The sequence below is a fragment of the Astatotilapia calliptera genome, chromosome 6 (assembly GCF_900246225.1).
Source record: "Astatotilapia calliptera chromosome 6, fAstCal1.2, whole genome shotgun sequence".
Taxonomy (NCBI): domain Eukaryota; kingdom Metazoa; phylum Chordata; class Actinopteri; order Cichliformes; family Cichlidae; genus Astatotilapia; species Astatotilapia calliptera.
In genome coordinates, this window is record NC_039307.1 from 23672487 (window position 1) to 23693001 (window position 20515).

General features: G+C 40.5%; 1 protein-coding gene across 4 annotated transcripts in view; it reads left to right on the forward strand.

Annotated features, from left to right (window-relative positions):
• Nucleotides 1-18968, forward strand: part of npnta (nephronectin a) — a 57274-nt gene extending 38306 nt beyond the window's left edge. For all 4 annotated transcript variants that reach the window (XM_026171216.1, XM_026171214.1, XM_026171212.1 and 1 more), the window contains 7 exons: nt 1484-1618; nt 2778-2900; nt 4142-4564; nt 11811-11900; nt 13082-13180; nt 16885-17144; nt 17293-18968. In XM_026171216.1, coding sequence (XP_026027001.1) covers nt 1484-1618; nt 2778-2900; nt 4142-4564; nt 11811-11900; nt 13082-13180; nt 16885-17144; nt 17293-17403 — 1241 coding nt within the window. In that variant the 3' untranslated portion in view covers nt 17404-18968. The remainder of the gene's footprint in view (nt 1-1483; nt 1619-2777; nt 2901-4141; nt 4565-11810; nt 11901-13081; nt 13181-16884; nt 17145-17292) is intronic.
• Nucleotides 18969-20515: the final 1547 nt, after the last annotated feature.

The following is a 20515-nucleotide window of genomic DNA, read 5'->3' on the forward strand; positions in this document are numbered from 1 at the left end:
ACAAAGAGGCCTAAATATCAACATCATGAGAAACATCTCACACTAAAAACTACAGTTATGGGTTTTTAATGAGGAAGAGATGATGAAACGCTGTCGGTCAAATCTGTGTTTTTTAAGCACATAACATTCAAAATGAGCGCATATTCTTAAAAAGTCCATTTGATATGTTGTACTTGTACTATATTCAATAAAATATAGCACTGGGATGACTAGAAAATCTTGCATTCCCTTTGTACTACTTCACACAGTGTTGCAACTTTTGTGGAAATGGGATCGTAGCGCACTGCTGCTCATATCTGTAGCTTTGCTCTCATACATGTTTCAAAGTGCACGAACGCTGCGATCGGACCATCGTAGTGTGTCGGATGTTTTAGTTGAACTAATTCTCTGTAACCTTAACAGGAATGAGTACAAGTTTGTATGAATGAGTCATTATAAACCATATATATTCATCCCATCGGCCATTCTGGGTTTTTTTAATCATTGGAAGCGACTGAAATGCATGAATTGGTACAAAATGTAAACATAATAGCTCCAGCAGGACTACTGTAGCTTTTTTAGGAAACTCCACATGCTTCAGTGTTTGTTTACTAAAAGTGAATTAGGCCGGGAATCCTTGAAGAAGGATGTCTCACGATTCACTGGATGAAGGTATCGACTTGTTTTTGCTCAGTGACAGAATTTGACTGAAACACCATCTGATTAAAGTCGGCTTCTCACAGAAGCTGTCACTTTCAGCACATTTTAAAACATAAACATTGCTGATATAGAATCTGTGAATGTGAAAATGGGGTAAGCATGATTTGCTTTTTACTCTGTTTAAAGGTGCAGTTACTTTACTTTGTGATTTCAAATATAATAATCCACGTCTGCCCTTGCTGTGACGGCAGTGATGCATCCACAACTGTTGGCCATTAAGCAGCTCCACTCAAGCAGTTTGGGATTAAGATCCTCGCTGATGAGACCCTCAGCAGTAGTTGTTAATGGGATGGGAAGAGCTCTGCCCACTAACCACTCTCGCTTGTTTTCCCAGCTGGTCCAGGTGACTTTAGTGTTGTTAAGGTTATTTTAAACAACAGTTTCTGAGCACCTCAGCTGCATTATGCTGCAAATAAATTAAAGATTTTAAGGCGAAGCTTTCAGGCTCCCAGCGTCTAAATATTAATGATCACATGCCTGTAAAGGTGATCAACAGAGACACTTGGAAAAAGTATTTAAATAATGAAACAAGCTAGTGTGTGTTGTTTTCTGCTCGCTGAGCAGAATGTAAAAGGAGCTTTGTTCATAAATGAATACTAAGCAGGGATGAAGAACATGTGTTCCGGCATGAATAGTAATGTTTAGTTTAGATTCAATTATGCTTTCTAATCTCAAATTTTTTTTTAAATCACGTCGTTTTATTTTGAGTGCACTTCTTATTTAATGCATTATAGACATTTATCTGAGCATTTTCCACAATTTCTCAATCTTCTTTCTTTTGCAGATGTGGATGAGTGTGCAGCAGGGATAGCAGTGTGTCCCAGGTTCAGGAAATGTATCAACACCTTTGGTAGCTACATCTGCAAATGCCACGAAGGCTTCGACCTGCAATACATCAACGGAAAATACCAGTGCATAGGTACTGTGGCAGCGCCTCTGTTGTGAGGCTTCGACTGGCAATACTCACACAAAGGTCAAAGATGCGCTGAGGTGGCTTGAATTTAAGCCGAGGTACTTTTAGTGATGCGAGTTTTGTTTTTGAACTGCTTATGAAGGAGCCCGATGAAAAGAAAAGAAACACGCATGCAGAGATGAGTAGCAGAAATCCATGTTTGATACTACAATGTGACAAACTTCTGCTTTGCTTTAGTATTTTAATTTAATGCTCTGATGCGGTTTTCAACCAATCTCTCATTTAACAGGCCCGTTGTGATTTTCTATTTGTAGGTTAATTGGTTGTAAAACAATTAGTTTAAAAAACACGATTCAGTGTAACAACTACATCAGTAGATACTTTGCAAAGGGAAAACAATGCAGTAACAAAAAACAGGAAAATTGCATTTTAAAATGTAACTTGTACAAGCAATTAACCATATCTCACATGGTTATGGAGGAGTCTTACCTTTGCAACTCTGGATCGTATTTCCGTTGCATCTTTCAGCTTTAGCCATCAGACAGATGGCCTCACATTTAACTTTAGAATATTTTGGTACACAGAGAAGCTCATGGCCGACTCAATGACTGCAAGGTGCATGGATGCAGTAAGTCCATACTTTCTTTTTCACATGACTGTATTTTTCAACTAAAAGAAAAACAGAGATTAAAAAAACTTAGTAATATGGCAATTTAATAAACTTTTAACTTTCAAAAGGTGGATTTTTAATTGTTAGTATCATGCTCATGAATTCTAACCACCAAAAATGTGAAAAACAAATACAGATTAGCTTCTATTGCAATTCATATCCTATTTTATCTGCTTTTGAATAAAATTATCAAGTTGATTAGATTAAAGAACGGCCAAGAGCAACTTGGCAGGTGCTCTTTAAATGTATCACAGACACATCTCTGTATCTTGGGGAGGACTTTTACAACAACCTTCGTGGTGATTTTTCCTCCGGTATTCATAAAAGGTCGACTATTATCCACTTAAACTCTTTCACTAACAGTACGACATAAATTTTGAAGCTTCCTTTAAGTGGATGTGAAGCAATTAGCGTTTGATATTCTGCTTTTACGTTTTAAGCTTTCTGCACTTGCACCCAGGAGCTGAATGTTGTTATGCTTCCATTATCTTTCAGATATGGATGAGTGCTCTTTAGGTCAAAGCCACTGCAGCAGCTTTGCCACCTGCTACAACACGCCGGGCTCGTACAAGTGCAAATGCAAAGACGGCTACAGGGGGATGGGCCACGACTGTAAACGTAAGTCCCGAGAGAAAACCGCAGAACTAATATTCAGTTTATAAACAAGTTTATCTTTGCCTGTGTCTTTAAAAATGTGCTGGGGGGGGGAGCAGGAGAGAGGGAGAAATAGGCTTGCAAGCACAAAGCTTGGACTGAAATTCCTTTCTTTGTAATAGCTGTCAGTCATTACTTGACTCACCCTGCCCCTTTATCGCATGTTCCCAGATTGACTTGGTTTTTTGACATGCGGCTCGGGTAATAAGGACACAAAGAGGAGTCGTCATCATCTGTGATTTGTTGTGATCTGTTAGTTGGTCTCATTCTGCTTACTGACACAGAGTTCATTACAGTGTGCGTCGGCACTTTTTTACAGCAGCTCAGTAGACAAAGAGTCATTTATTCTCCACAGTTATTTAACCAATGGACGGGCGCAACTCATGTGGCATTCCACAGAGCAAAGTTGGAACCTGCTGCATATACTTCACCCCACCGTCCTGCCCAAAGGGTGTGAGCCGCAAGTGCTCAGGGAGTCACGTTGCAATATCCTATTCATGTATCACATATCAAAGTCGCCTGCAACCGGAAAAGGCAATAACAGAGTTCAAACCTTTTGCCTTTGTCCACTCTCATTCTTTACTCATGAAATCCTTAGGAAACTGCCACTATCTAAGAAAAAAAAAAGAAAGCCAACCCCCCAATCTGTGTCTCTGCTCCTGGACAATGTGTGCAGCCACAAAGGAAAAGGCGGTGTAGCTTTGATGACATGAGCGAGGGTGATCTTCGGGGCACAGCAGCCTGACTTAGTGCAGAAATCATTCCATACACTTCAAGCAGCTCTAGACTTGTGCTGCGAAGCCTCTGGCTATGAGCATACAAAGAATTACTAATCAAGATGACCGCACGGACAGATAAAAAAGACATGATAAGAAAGCAAGATCGATTTTCAAAGAGCAGGAGTTCACTGAACGTGGGCTGTCTTAATGGTTCAGCTTGTGAAGTCCTGTAACTGTGAGTGAATGTGAACTTATGAGCTTCGTTTGCAGCTGTGAGCTTTTGCTTTCAGTGTGATTGGAGACACCCAATTTGTTTTAGAGTGCTAACATTTAGGTAATGGTTATCAGAAGTCTCAGTAGATGAAGTAAAGCCCTCTTCTTCAAAAAAGTGAGGCTAATAATTGCAGTTAGTCTGCAAATGTATGCCTCATTAACTCTTAAGTGCTCATATTTCAGTGCTCCATCTGCATTTTCTCATTATTTCAGCCATCCCTAAAGTGGTTATTGACCCCCCGAGACCAGGCAAAGTGCCTCCAAATCATCACAACCACATCCCAGACTTGGATCAGCAGAGGACCACCACCACTCGCCCACCAGTCACTCCAAGGATCATCTTCCCTAAATTGCCGCCAACCGCTACAACTACAACCAAGGCACCCCGCCCGAGGGTGACCCCATCGCAACACAAGCCGTTGGTCCCCACCCGAAAGCCCTTCATACCCACCCGAAAGCCCTTCATACCCACCCGAAAGCCCTTCATACCCACCCGAAAGCCACCGGTACCCACTCGCAAACCCTACATTCCAAGGCCAGCAGTTCCCACCAGACCACCCTTGCCACTGCCACCGGTCACACCAGTGGACAATACCATCCAGAAGGAGGTCACCAAGCAGAGAGGGGATGTTCACAGTAAGAGGCTTCTTGCTTTACTACGGTGTTGTTTTGTTTCAACAGGTGATTTAAAGCCATTGTGATAGCTTCCTCCCCTTTTCAGATACATACTTATAACTCAAAGTTTTTGAGTCATAAGTATAGATATTGTTTTTTCTTAAGTAAATACACATGAAATATTAAAAAAGCAACAGTTTGATGTGCTTCCTCCAGATGTTTACCGGAGGAAGCCGTAAGCACAAAATTTACATTTTTACCTCGTACAGTTGTTAGCAGGCAGCTGTTTGTTTACACATCTGGCACACAAAGAGCAACATCAGTATTAACTTTAAGTGTGTTTTTCTTTTTATCTGGCAAACAAGTTCAGTGCTCCCAAAATGAAGAAGACATCTGCTTATTAAAATGTCCCCTTTTACACTTCACTATCCAAACATAGTCATAAAACGATTGATGTTGTGTTGTGTGAGGGACACTTTCATCAGGAAATCATGTGACATAAGACATATTTAGATCCAACTGTAGAGTCTTATAAGGTGTTTCTTTGTCTGTTCCACATGCGTCCACTAATCTGTTTTGATGTATATAAGAAAAAAAATCTGGCTCCTGAGCTGCTAAATGCTCTGCAATGTTCAGCAGCGAGCTGCTATTTTGAGTGATTGCTGCTTGTTGCAGGGCAGGTAGTGTACAATGAGTGTTTACAGCTTTTTCACTGAGAACAGCTGCTGTGTCTGGAAAACAAGGCTGACTAGAGGCAGTAAAAGTGAACCAGAACAGTAAAGCTGTGGGCTGCAGAACAAAAACAATGAGCTTAAACACTCCATACAGGTGATGCAGTCTTTCACATAGCAGCTATAGAACTACACGTTGTTCTTATAAATGTATTTTTTGGGGGGATGGAACAGCTTTAACTGCTCTGAACATGTAGGAAAGCCTTGTTTGTTACCTTGGGGTTGTGGCTCAGGACGATTCAACGTGTTCTCCTGCAATTGTAAGGTCAGTGGTTTGATGCCCGGGTTCCTCCTGTCTGTATATTAAAGCACCCTTGGTCAAGATAAGCATTAATCAGTATGTGAGTGCATGAATGTGAGACATGGGGCTCAGACACAGAATAAAGCTCTGTGTGAATATATTGTGTATGATTGGGTACTCTTGTAATGAAAAGTGCTTTGAGTGCTCAGTTCAGAACAGCACTCTATAAGCACCTGTGCATTTACATTTACAGCTTCAGCTTTGTGATTATGAAATGAACCCTGTTTTCTTTTGGTTTCCTTATAGCTGAACTGTTCATTTACACCATGGGTCTTAATAACATCTGCATGAATTATCTTTTAATTTGTATCACATTTGCTACATCTGGTGTGTTTTTAAAAAAAATTTAATTAGTTTTAGTTTTTGCAGTGTATTGTTTAAAAATGTACTGTGCAATTTATTTATTTTTTTCAGGGGGGAAAATTACACTGATGATGTAGATGTCTCAAAAACTCAAAACTCTAAAACAAAAACTCACGTATCAAATGCGACAAAAACTCACGTATCAAATGCGACAAAAACTCACGTATCAAATGCGACAAAAACTCACGTATCAAATGCGATCCACTTGGCATTAAGGGGTTAAGTTGTTGCATTCGCACATCCAGATTTCATATATTACCATAAACAGCAGCTGGCAGCTGGTGTATAAAGTTCATCTTCCAGCTTTGTTAGCTCAGATATGTCAGCAAATTTGAATCTCAAAGTTTCCATTTGCAAAGTCTTCAAAATGGTTCAACTCAAAACTCAGAGGTCACTTTCAAGACCAGTTAAGATACACTGGAGCAGGAGTTTGTTACCCACTGTTTCCCCCCCTTCCCACATTTTGGACAATGTGCCATATTTTGACTAGTTCTGCGGGACATGCACTTTTACGCAGTCTGTATGAAGAAAACACTTCTTATTATAGTCAGAAGAAGAAGGTAAAGTTAAAAGTCCCCAAAAAAGTCACAAACTTTGTAGATTTTCTTGAATATGACAGAAGGTGCTGCAAAAAAAGCGGTTTTGTCTGTTTTTGTTAAAGGTAGTTTGCCATTTCCCACAGGCGGAAGATATGTTGTGTGGTGACGCAGGCTGTGTGGGTCATAATTGGATAAAAATTGCTTAAAGTGTCATCCTATCTATAGATACATCCAAACAGAAGAGCTGCTGAAATAACAGTGAAATAAAAGAGAACACAGGAGTATATAAAGACTATTGCACGAGTCTATAAGAACAAACTGAAGCTTCCTTTTATGATCACTGTATATTTGTCCTGTATTTGCTAAATGACAACCCAGTGACCTGCGCAGTTTAGTGTATTTTTAGTTTAAAATTGGATATGAACATTTCAGAAAACCTCTCAGTGTTGTTGACGTGTCCCCCTTTGTCCCACACAAACACAGTGTTTGCTCCACATTCACTTTATTGGGATCTGGTCACCTTAATGTGTTTTCCAGCTAGCCTGTAGTGGCAGCCAGTTTTCAGTTTTAAAGAAATCCCCTGCCTCATCTTCAACAGTCAAACTACATGCCACTTGCTTTTTTTCTTGAGTAAACAGTTTATAATTTCTGGGAAAAGAAGATCGATAAAACGCACTACACACCAGAGGTAAAATATGTAAATTTGATTCTGGCACGAACGCTCCCTTTAAGTCTCCTATATAGGCGAATTCACAGTGATTTCCATTTGAATAGAGCTACACCCACCTTCAAAATGCAGCTATTGTATGGAAATAATGTCCAATTTTTTTTGCAAGAAAATGAAGTATTATGAGCTCAGTGTCACAAAGCTGTACAGTGAGAGAAGGAATGTCTTTCTCTTCTCAAGGTAATTATCTTTTTGGCTTCAAGTGACAAACACAAACTTAGCCAGACCGTTTGTTATTCACATGTCACGCAGTGCTCTCGGCCAAGCATCAAACTCTGACACCAATTACCTTCAAAATGAATCACATTCTCAATCAAACCAAATAACAGAATGAATTATAAATAATGTTAGGTGGTAAGACTGCTTTTTTTTGGCTTTAACAAAGGAGCTAATCAGGCCAATCGTGTGCTGCACCTTTTCAGAACTGTGAATTGTTTCTTAATGAGAAAACTCGCCCACTGTTAAGTCTGAAATATGCAGTTCAGGGCTGAAATCACGATCCTCGTTTTTATGTAACAGATGAAACGGGCGGTTTTCTCTCTCGAGCTACATGATAGGGCTGGTTGGAATTTTGTATTTTGTTGACAGTGCTCAGTAAATCCAACGATAAGACAAAAAAAGCAGCAACGAGTTGATCCCACTAACAAATACTGTCTGTGTATCAAAGACCCGATAAAGCTTATTTCCAAGAAGTGTCTCTCTTTTGGCGTTTTGCTTGCTTGTAGCCACAGCAAATTACAGTGTTTACTGAAAACTCGGCATTAAGCTGTTCTCCCTCAAAAATATGTATGCCGAGAAACTAAGTACAGAATAAGAGGTGAGATACTGTGGTTCCTATTCACCTTGCCAGATGGCATCACATAATTAGAAAAAGGGAAGAGGAGAGAAGATTACCTTAACACCTGTCTGCCCTGCTTGAGGGAGACATCAATCTAATAGTCCGCACTACGGCAGAGCAGCTCTAGAAATCAGAGCTTGCCGAGGATGGCTTGAATCAGATGAGAGAGAGAGGGAAGGAGGGGAGGAGAGACATCACTGAGTGATTATTCAAATAATTAGACGGAAATAGGGATGAAAATGAAGAAGAGCCCCGTGGCGTGAAGAATACTTCAGCTGCTTCTCGAGTGCAGGTGTGCGTTTCAGTCGGAACTAATTCAAAGGTTTTCACAGATTCCTTTGGGTCTTGACCCGTGAAGTGAGCGGAACCCGTTTTTGAAAACCTCGTCTCTATAACCTTTTAATCATTAAGGAAAAATGTGAAAGCTGTGATCACCTCACAGTAAGATAAGGAGCAGAGGCTGAGATGAAGTGATACGCTTATCTGAATTGTGCATTTTTGTTATCGACGTGTGTTAGAAAAATGACAGTGTCTTTGGTTTTTACTACAACGACAGCTTGTCCTGCGTAGCATCTCTGCTGTTTGCTTGGCAAAACACCATGAAGTCGGCTTCCAGCCAAATAATGATGATAATGCTACACAAATGCCTATAAAACAACAAATTGTTATGACTCTGTCTGGATAAGGTTTAAAGACATAGTGCCAGAACTGCCAATTAGTAAGCTTTTGAAATGCTAATAGTCACATTTGTTTAACTACAGAGAGAGGCAGGCTAGCTGTGTCTCGCTGCTTCCCCCTCTTCATGTTAATGTTGTTGCCTGCCACTTCTACCTCCATCGAAGTCAGCAAGAACTCCAATAAACATATTTTGCAGAATATAAACATGCCGTGAATTGTGTCAGGAATTCTTGTAAATTAGGCTTAAATAAGGCTCTTAATCTCTGAATGCAAGCTGCAGAGATGTGAGGCTTTCACTGAGCGACAGTGATGGATGGATGATGAAGTGCGATGTTTAACCTGCCGGTTAAAAGATGCAGCTACACGGTGTCTAGAAAGGAATAAGTACACTGCACTTGTCTCTAAACCTTAAACTCTTTCTTTCTTTACTTTTTGCTCGGCAATTGGGCAGAATGTAGAATATCAACTCTGCAGCTTTTACTACCAAATAACTGGCTTGAAACACACACACACAAACACGCACACACACACAAGGTCAAGAGTCAAACATCACAGCATATTTCAAATTATTGTTTACATGTTTTTCTCCCCCCTCTACCCCACATTACAAAGACATCCTTAGTTGTTAGATAGATAGATAGATAGATAGATAGATAGATAGATAGATAGATAGATAGATAGATAGATAGATAGATAGATAGATAGATAGATAGATAGATAGATAGATAGATAAACCGGGACTCTGGGTAGTTGAGTCTAATATGCAGCTTCTGGGTTTTTTGCAGTTTCTCTTAGAACTGCACAATCTGACCTTGGAGTGAATTTGCTTGGACGTCCACTCCCAGGAAGACTGGGAGAGTCTTGAGTTTTATTCACAAATGTTTTCCTTTGTGAGTAATCTTTCTCACTGCAGAATAACAGACTTCAAATTGTTTAGAAATTACCCTTCTGACCATTCTCAGATTAATGGAGAGCAACAGTTGCTTCTCTAAGGTCATTGCTGTGGTCTTTTCTCCTTGCTCACACTTGCTCATGATGAATTAATTAAGCGCATTTGATTAGCAGGACCGAGCTGCTACTTTACCCTCCTAATTCCTCTGGAAGCAGTAAGAGCGTGATATGTTAAACCTTAGAGCTGAAAGACAATGCCCTTTCTTTTTTACATCACTCATAGGTATATACTCTACAACCAAATTCATAGGGATGCTTGTTCCTTAAAAGCACAGACACACAGAGAGACCTGGATTAATTAATTATTCAATTAAATTTTATTTATATAGCGCCAAATCACAACAAAAGTCACCTCAAGGCGCTTCATAGATACAGAGAAAAACCCAACAATCATATGACCCCCTATGAGCAAGCACTTTGGCGACAGTTGGAAGGAAAAACTCCCTTTTAACAGGAAGAAACCTCCAGCAGAACCAGGCTCAGGGAGGGGCGGGGCCATCTGCTGCGACCGGTTGGGGTGAGAGAAGGAAGACAGGATAAAGACATGCTGTGGAAGAGAGACAGAGATTAATAACACATATGATTCAATGCAGAGAGGTCTGTTAATACATAGTGAGTGAGAAAGGTGACTGGAAAGGAAAAACTCAATGCATCATGGGTATCCCCCGGCAGCCTACGTCTATTGCAGCATAACTAAGGGAGGATTCAGGGTCACCTGGTCCAGCCCTAACTATATGCTTTAGCAAAAAGGAAAGTTTTAAGCCTAATCTTGAAAGTAGAGATAGTGTCTGTCTCCCGAATCCAAACTGGAAGTTGGTTCCACAGAAGAGGGGCCTGAAAACTGAAGGCTCTCCCTCCCATTCTACTTTTAAATACTCTAGGAACAACAAGCAGGCCTGCAGAGCGAGAGCGAAGTGCTCTAATAGGGTGATATGGTACTACAAGCTCATTAAGATAAGATGGGGCCTGATTATTTAAGACCTTGTATGTGAGGAGCAGGATTTTGAATTCAATTCTGGATTTAACAGGAAGCCAATGAAGGGAAGCCAAAACAGGAGAAATCTGCTCTCTCTTTCTGGTCCCTGTCAGGACTCTTGCTGCAGCATTTTGGATTAGCTGAAGGCTTTTCAGCGAGTTTTTTGGACATCCTGATAATAATGAATTACAGTAGTTCAGCCTGGAAGTAATAAATGCATGAACTAGTTTTTCAGCGTCGCTCTGAGACAGGATGCCTGGGATTGCTCGAGAGACTGGTGTGTTTTTGTGTGTGTGATCTCCACACTCTCAGATTCCTACGACTGACAGACTACATCACAGTCTGCCAGGTGGTCGTGACCCAGCATGTGCAGGAGCCCTTTCAGTGTTGAGTGGGAAGGGGCACACATTAAGGACTCTGGGGGGGGGGGGGCTTGACAGTTCAAGTGCAGGTTACAGTTCATTCATAGCAAACGCACACGAAGCAGCCTGGAGGGCTAAGAATATTTTAATTGATAATTTGTCTCATTAAATTCCACTGACAAGTGCAAACCCAGTATATATCAAAATAAGGATGTCTCTGTACTTTATATATTTTTGACATTTTCAACCATTTTCAAAAGGCATTTTAAAATCAGACAGTGATCATTCTAACAGAACAAAAAGGTCAAAACATTGCTCACTAAAAAAAACATGGGTTTTTTTTCTCCGGCGCACACTTGACCTTTAATGACTCGGCTCAGTCTGTGATATTTTGGTCAGGGTGACACCATCGGACAAGGAAAGAGGCTATTTAAGGAGAGGCCGTGTACCTCGTGTACGTTCGTGTACTGAAGCTGCTAGGTGTGCAGCCGTAACATTTGCTCAGATGTTGCATCAGATGAGCCATCTTCCTTTTCCTCTTTATGACTCACATTAGACCTCTAGTGTTGCTACAGGTTTTTCTCAGGTATTCCAGTCTCTGGAGTCTTGCCTGTTATTAATTGTGACTGACATTGGTTATGGAGGTGCTAAGCCATGACATTGATTTTGCCATGTAAAATCTTTGAGTAATGAAACAAAGGGATATAACAGCCACAGGCAGACGTTAGTGAACAAACATAATACCTTTGTTAATCCTTTATCTAAGCCTTTGTCTCTGTTTCTCTGTCTCTTTCCTCTCAGTCCCCCGGAACCCCAGTGGCAACACAGTCCTCGACATCGACTTTGACATTGAGCTCGGCAACACGGCAGACGAAGCCAAGGATGACCCAGGTAAACAAAACACATTTGACAGAGACAATCAGCAAGAGCCCCGCTCATTGAGCTCGAATGATGATGGACGAGCCGCATTTACCGTGACCAAAATGAAACTGACAATCATCTCCCGCAGTGCTGCTGCAGAGGGTGAAGGTATTACAGTGACCAGATGTGTTTTGATAGGGCCTTCACCAGGGGGTGACACATGACATCTGGTCGTTTCGGTTTAAATAATGGCTCGCAGCCCAGAAAGCGGTGCAAGACTTTTCCCACTTTTTGCATTACGCCAGCTTGATTGCTTGACTGCTTGAATGATGAATTGACCATTTTGAAGCACATCACAGCTTCGCCCAAAACCTTCGTAATACTTGAGTTATTAAGGAGGTTCCCACAACAACAAGCTTTTGTGAGGAGATGGCTTCTCCTGTCATGTTTGCTCAATGTGATTTATTGATGTCAATGGTATGCAGCAAAGATTGCCTAATGATTTAGTTGTGTGTTTATTGTGGTTTGGGTGTATCATTTGATACGCCGTGTCACAGGCACAGAGCGTTTTCATTGGCTCAGAAAATGAACTGGCATTTTTTTTTCTCTTTCTTCTTGGAAATTTTGTTTCAGGGACAAAATGATGGATGTTATTTTCATCGAACCAATTTGTACCGCAGCGCCTGCATGCTACAGCAGCTGCTTTGCCTGTGTTGCCTTAATGTTATTGTCTGGGCATCATCACTGGGATCTTAGAAATCATCAGTCACTGAATATTACAGCTGTGTTGTAACCACGATGTATTTTAATTACAATGCAAGGCATGCAAACAGTAGTCTTTGTGTTCACTTACAAACACAATGACATCAGCAGTTCCTGCAGCTCATGTAAATATTTATGATATTTTTCTCTTATTTTTATAGATGAATGCACTTCTGCTCGTAATTTGTGCAGCTCCATTTCCAATTCATTTTTCTCCAGTGCATCAGATCTCTTCAGAGAGATTACAACATTACAACAAATGTTTACGCTTTTATTGTATCATCTTGTTCATCAGAAGAAGCTTCGCCAGTCCTCTCGCTCCTGGGGAAGTTAGAGGCAAAAAAAAGCAAGGTTACTGTGAAGCATTACAAAGAGCAGACTGACGCCTCGTGCAAGTGTGTGCATTCTCCACTTCTCTGAAAAGTGTGTGTTTTTTTTCTTCTATTCAGAGTCGGGGTATCTCAGCTGCTCCTTTGATGATGGTCTTTGTGGCTGGATCAGGGACAAAGACGGGGACCTGCACTGGGAGACGACGCCTGATCCATCAGGTAACTGAAGGGCAACTTGATTCTCCTCAGTCACGCGTTTGTAATACGGCAAAGTGTTTGTTTTATTGGCAGGAACTAGAAATAACACGAGCCGTGCTGCTTCACACGCGCAAACTCACACTCTGGCAATCTAAGTAGCTTCTACTCAATTACAGGTCAAGGTGAAATCACTCCAGGGAAGTCGTTTGTCTCCTCTGGAGATTAGCGCTTCACTCTGCAAAGCGATGCAAATGAGAAAGTAGATTACGTGACCCATCAGGGATACCTGTGGCTCACATTAAATAGGAATACAACACCGTTACTTTGTGGGTTCAGACGAGGAGAAGACATAGTGAATTATGTTAAGAGGACTCTCTACGGGTAGTGAGAAGGCTTAAAGGTGCAGTGTACTGGAACTGTTTAACTAGGTTTGGTTTCCTTTGGCAAATCGTTTAGTCTTGCAGTTATTAGTGTTTTCAGACATTCCGAATGAGGCCTCATTTCAGCTAAAGTCCGAGCTCCTTCACAAAGGCAATAAAGGTTTTTTCTTTCCCCAGACCTATAAGATCCCTGACCAATCATTTAGAATGAATCATAAGCTAAGTGCTGACTTAGAGAAATTCCTTTTAATGGACAACATTTCAATTTGCAGTAACCTCTCTGTGCTACTAATGTTAATCAGAACACTTAAATAATCGCTTAGCTATACTGTACATATATGTGTGCGTGTGTGTGTGTCTGCCTAGTTTTTTGCAAAATCCCCAGTGTGTTATGAAGCATGTAATTATTTACTGTTCATCCCTTTAAGTACTTTGATCGACAGCCACGGGCAAACACTCATGCCCATTAGAGGATTGGCATAGATTTGGAGAGCGCTCATAATTTATGCAGAAAGCTTCTGTGGGCCTGCAGATACTTAATACACCCCCTGCAGTTAACACCAGCCATACATGCTGTATAAGCAAAATACATCAGCATTAATCAGCTAATACTCAGAGGCTCTATCGCCTTTAAATTTTTAAAACTGTAGCTCAACTATCACTAACTAATGCATAAATTAAAATCTCCAAAATACATCTAGTTGCCAGGGCCACTACATGTATTTTGAGGGAAAGAAACATAAATGGGTCAAGGGTTTGTCTAGTATCTATATACTGTATATGTATTTTGGAGATTTTGATGCACAGAAACATAAGTATCAGTTATGTTTATATACCATGTTTGTTTTAAATGATAAATTAACCACAATTACAGGAAAACAAAAATTAGTACACTACAAAAACATGACAGCATTGCACAGTTGATGCAGTTTTTTGGCTACACATCGATGATGTGAATCTCTTGTTCCAACACATCCCAAAGGTGCTCTATTGGATCGAGATCAGGTGACTGTAGAGGCCATTTGAGTACAGTGAACTCAATGTCATGTTCAAAAAACAGAAATCATTTGAGCTTCGTGACATGGCGTGTTTCACTGCAGGGCAACCTGCACGTGGTGAATAAAGCCTTGACTGATTGATTGACTGTTGGAAGCAGACATTAGAAGATGAGCACATTGTAGTCACAGACATGGTCAGCAACAATATGCAGGAAGCCTGAGGCTCATGGTGTTACCAGAAACTGTCCCTCAGACCATCACACCATCACACCGAGCCTGAACCATTGATACAACACAGCATCCATGCTTTCATGTTTGAAAGCATGGATGGATGTTCAGCCAAATTCTGACATTATCGTCTAAATCAGCGGTCCCCAACCTTTTTTGCGCCACGGACCGGTTTATGCCCGACAATATTTTCACGGACCGGCCTTTAAGGTGTCACGGATAAATACAACAAAATAAAACTAGTACCGGTACCGAAAAAAAGAAGATTTATTCATAACACACGTGAAAAGACCAAGGAAAACCGTGTTAACGATTAAAAACGATAACAAAATAACACTGAAAACCAATAAAAACCCTGAAAACTATACATTTCACACCTGAGCCTCAACTCTCGCGGCCCGGTACCAAACGACTCACTGACCGGTACCAGTCCGAGGCCCGGGGGTCGGGGACCGCTGGTCTAAATGTCACAGCAGAAATGGAGAGTTAAGCGACATTTTTCCAGTCTTCTATTGTCCAATTCGAATGAGCCCTTGGGAATTGTAGCCTCGGTTTCCTGTAGTACATCTACTTCAATGTTCCACATGTTGTGCGTTCAGAGATGACCTTTGCGTTATTTTGATATGACTTGAGTTGCTATACCGTCTGAGTCTGGCCATTCTCATGTCATCTATGACATCAATAGAGCTTTACTTTACACAGAGAACTGCCACTCTCATGTGTTTTGATTTTATTCAGACCATTCTCTGTAAACCCGAGAGATGGTTGTGGAGAAATATCCCAGTACAGTAAATCACATGCAGCCAAGAGCAGCAAATATGGCATCAACAAAATGCCTCGTTTAAAATCACTTAAATCTCATTTCTTCCTCATTCTGATCCTCAGTTTTTTTTTTTATTGTTTTTTTTATTATTGAACTTTTAATTGCAAAGCAGGAAAACAGCAGTCACCAGCATATACATATACAGGACAAAGATGCATCTACATGTATAGCAGGACCTGGGAGGTAGAAAGAAAAACCCAACAGCAATAGTAATAGACAATGAAAAAGGTTAACAATTGTCCCTTTGTTGCCAGGCTAAATCCCGTAAGCCCGATTTCAACCTCTGAGCAGAAGGAGTGTCCAGATGGGCCAAAAAAGGGTCCCATGTGCGATAGAAAAGGAAAGGTTTGTCCTTAAGTGCTGTAGAGAAGGCTTCCATTGGCACAATACATATCACAGACTGTAGCCACTGGTTGACAGATGGAGCCTTATCAGAAAACCATAATGCACTTTCAAGCGTAGTGTAGCAGTATGTGAAGGAGATCTTTGCTAATCATATAGTCCTAACAAGCAAGTCCTTGGACCCAGATTCTGATCCTCAGTTTGAACTTCAGCAGATCATATTGACTATGTCTACATGCCTTAAAGCACTGAGTCACTGCCATTGATTGGTTGATTAGATATTTGTGTTAACAAGCAGTTTCGAAAGTGTACCTATTGAATTGGCTGGTGTGTATATTTCTTTTTACTATTCTTCAAGTGACAGCAATAAAGTGACAGGAAAACACAATGTGGCTTTCTAGAAACCACTAGGGAAACATTGTCATCAGAAGTTTGCATTGGGATTCTAGAAAATAACGCCAATAAAAATGTTTTTAAATGACAGGTATGTGTGATGGTATACATGGTGAAATAGAAACCAGTTTCTGTGGCAGTAAAAATGCACATGCATCCCAAAAACAAAGCTAAAGGAAAGAGAGTTTTGTCCATTTTTTTGGTCATTTTAGTTCTTCTGGTCTGTTTCAACAAATTTTCTCTCAGATCTGTCTTTCAACTTTGTTTGGCTCAATTGAAGTGCATTCAAACCAAATCCCTGATTCTTGCTTATATATTTTTCTGCACTGTGTACAGACTGATGGTGATATAGGTGATAAACAACATGACATTTAGAAAAAAAACGGCAAAGCCACAAACATTGATTATTTTATTAAGTAGTTTCAGAGTACAGCCTTCTCACAGAAAGCTCATGCAGCTTAATCTTATCAACACAACTCAGTCTTTACTTCTTTTTTTTTTTTGTGAAAATTTAGATTACCATGTCATCACTGACTTAAAATCTGTGACTTGCATCCGCAGGTGGACGCTACCTAACGATACCCGAAGCAGGAAACAAGAGGACTGGACGAGGAGCGCGGCTGGTCCTCCCCCTTATCCCTCCCTGGAATGACGGCAATCTGTGCTTGTCATTCCGGCACAAGCTGGCAGGTCACCATGTGGGAATGCTCCAAGTGTTTGTGAAGAAGGGAAAGCAGTACAGTCCAGCAGTCTGGGGTCGAACAGGTGGAAATGGCTGGAGACACACCCAGATCACATTATGGGGCACAGGCCTGGAAAGTGTAAGTATAACAATAAATATAAAAAAATAATGAGTCTCTCATAAAGTAAAAATATTTAAACATCTAACATCATTTAATGTTCATACTTTATGTTCCTGTTCCTATGTAAGAATACCTCAGTGTGCCTCATTTTACTGCTGTTCATCAGGTGATCCTGAAGGGGGAGCGCGGGCGAGGCAGGAGCGGAGAGATGGCCGTGGACGACATAACCTTGAGGAAAGGCTCCTGCACAGAGGAGCACAATCTGAGGAGACTTTGACTGACAGAACAGGGCGAGGCAGAAAGTAAACAAGAGAGAAACTCATCTCAAAGAGAACGGACTCTGTTGTGACCCCCCCTCTCCCCGCTCTCTCTCTCTCTGCCTGGGCACTCACAGATCCCTCCCTAAACCCCTCAGCCGTCGTGTAAACAAAATCCCCCCAAATCATGCGTCTGCAGAACAGTGGGTTTCTCTCACTCGGCTGTCCGTTAATAAAAGGACCGAACCTGTTCTCGTGGGTGGATCCCAGCAGCACATCCCCAGTCCTCTCAGCTTCCATCTCACTCCATCACCTTATTACTCTAAAGTGTGCATGTACCTACTCACCATGGAAATGTCCTCCACCTAACAGCACTGGCAGCCTTCCAGCCGCACCGCTGACAGGCCCACGCTCACTTCATTTCTTCCCGGAGAGAGGATTGTTCCTTTATTTAGGGAGCCCGCTTTTGCTTTGCTTTGATCCTTTAACCACAAGCCATTGCTTTTTTAGTTGCTTAATGGTGAAAACATGTGGCCAGGGGTGCATTTTGTGACTGTTTTGATCAGAAAAAAAGAAGAAGAAACAAGCGGTAGATTTCTTTTGGTTGGAGATTTAAAAAATGTACATAAAATACAAATTTTATTTGTCAAAATTGAATTGGTTCTAATGCAGATTTCTTTCAATCTGATATAGGCCCACAGCATAACACCAAAAGTCAGTTTACCGCTAATTTTGCTGGTCAAATGTGAGTTGTTTTTCGTTTTAATTACCGGCTACTGTTCTATAGCACAGCTTTGTCTGAAAGGTCCTTTTTCTTGCCACAGCATTTCAAAGACCTGCTTGGTCGCAGAAAGTTCAGATATTTAGCATCTTTTCTATCGTGTTATTGCCTGTTGAGGTTGGTAAAACTCTGCGATCATGTTCTTCAGATACTTGAAACGTGTAAAACAGAATCATTGTACGATTTTCGAGTCAACCGAAAAGTTACTTTTTATTATACACTTTGTGCTTTGTTATATTAAGTGCAGTTTGTTATAAAGATGATGACACCAACACCTTTTTATGTTTTCACAAATTGTATTATTGTAAATGTAGTTGTGTGTACATACTCTAAACAATCCCATTTGTTGTGTGATTTATATGTTATGTAAATTCATACGTAGATATTGATTGGATTTCAGCTGGTTGATATTTCAACTTTTAAGGAAAGAACGTGTACACAGATCAAAACCTTGTGTAGTGCAAGGCTGTTTAAAGTGTCCAAAAATGTGTCTTCATATGGTATAAAGCTCTGTTTGTAACTTGCTAAGCACATAGTTGCATATTGTATGATGTGATAATGAAGGGCATTGTAAAGGTTTTCTGTGTGCATGGTTGCATTCACCAAATTCAGAATTATCCAGACCAGTATGTAAATAAAAAAAACATTTGAATGGTGTGTTTACAAAAAAACAACAAAAAAACAAAATTGGCTTACTTCCAAAGACGGACATGCTAGGTGATTGGTGATTCTAAATTAGCTGTAGGTATGGATGTGTGAGACAAATAAAGGTTTTACAGTGCAATCAATAAAGTTCTGAATGTGTGTGTGGGCGAGCATTTGGGTTGTGAATGTGGCTTGTATTGTAAAGTCCTTTGTGTGGTCTGAACACAAAAACACAATATTGTTTAAGCCAGTTAATTTACATTTCCAGTCCACCTAGCCCCACAATCCTTACAAAACATGGTAAAATGTTAATATTTGGAAGAAAAAAAAAAACACGATTTAGCCCTCTGGCTTCCACCCAGGAAGGATAAGTAGAGGCTCAGAAATTACAACATGTTGGAAATATCAAAAACTGCAGATCCAGAAATGCCTGCTGTTTCCAAAAGTGAGTCAAAGACATCAGTGTTAAAATGCAACTTTACAGCCTTTAAAAAAAGACTTTGGTGTCAGCAGCTAATTTACACCTTCATCGCATATCAAAGGGTGTTGAGGGTGTATTTTTTTAACACACAAAAAGTTCTGGAAAATCATTGGTGACATAGTCACTTTGATTAAGAGGTAAGTGCTGAACACCGAACACCAGCTGTAATTGCTTCATTCAGCTGTGTTTCATCTCCTTTAATTGTTTTATTTATATAGCACCAAATCACAACAGCAGTTGCCTTAAGGCACTTTATTTTGCAAGGGAAAGACCCTACAATTACACAGAGAAACCCCAACAATCAAAGGATCCCCGTGAGCAAGCATTTGACAGTGGGAAGAGCGAACTGCCTTTTAGAAGAAGAAACCTCCAGCAGAACCAGGGAGAGTCAGCCATCTGCTGTTGGGTATGAAGGAAAGGAATTTGGACAAAAGACATGGTGTGTAAGAAAACTTTAGATTAATAATAACCAATAATTAATGCAGATGTGTGTATGGTGAATGAAAAAAAGCAGCCGAGAGCAGACAGGTGACCCTGGATTCAGAGTCCAAGTATATGCTTTGTCAAAATGTAACATTTTAAACTAAACTACTTTTAAGATTTAAAATAATCTTAAAAGTAGAGAGGATGTCTGTCTACCAAATCCAAACTGGGAGCTGGTTCCACAAAAGAGAGGCCTGAAAGCTGAAGGCTCTGCCTCCTATTCTACTTTTAAATACCTTAGGAACCACAAGTAAACAAGCAGATATGTACTATTACAGGAGTCCAGCAAGCACTTCTACATATTTGCTTGATATGCACACTGAAGGACATATCCTGGTGAAAACAATGCCAAGATTCCTCACAGTGTTACTGGAGACCAGGGTACTGTCATCCAGATTAAGTATCTGGCCAGACATTATGTTTCTAAGAGTTTAGTTTTATCTTAATTTAGAAGCACATAAGCAGAGGTCATGCAGGTCCTTACTGATGGATGAAAAAGTATCTATGAATTTGAGTCACTGAGCTCGATATCTTGTGTTTTTTTTAGAGAATTTCTAACGCAGCTGATGTGACTAACTGTGCAAAACTGTGTTAACAGCCTGTCCAGTGAGTCTGTGCCCCACTTGTGTTTAGTGACACTTTTGTATTTCACTAGTATGTCACTTACCACTATTCAGTAATTAATAACTGCATTTTGTATAAGTATATACTTTTTGTGGGGCTCCATACTGTCTGTGGCTTG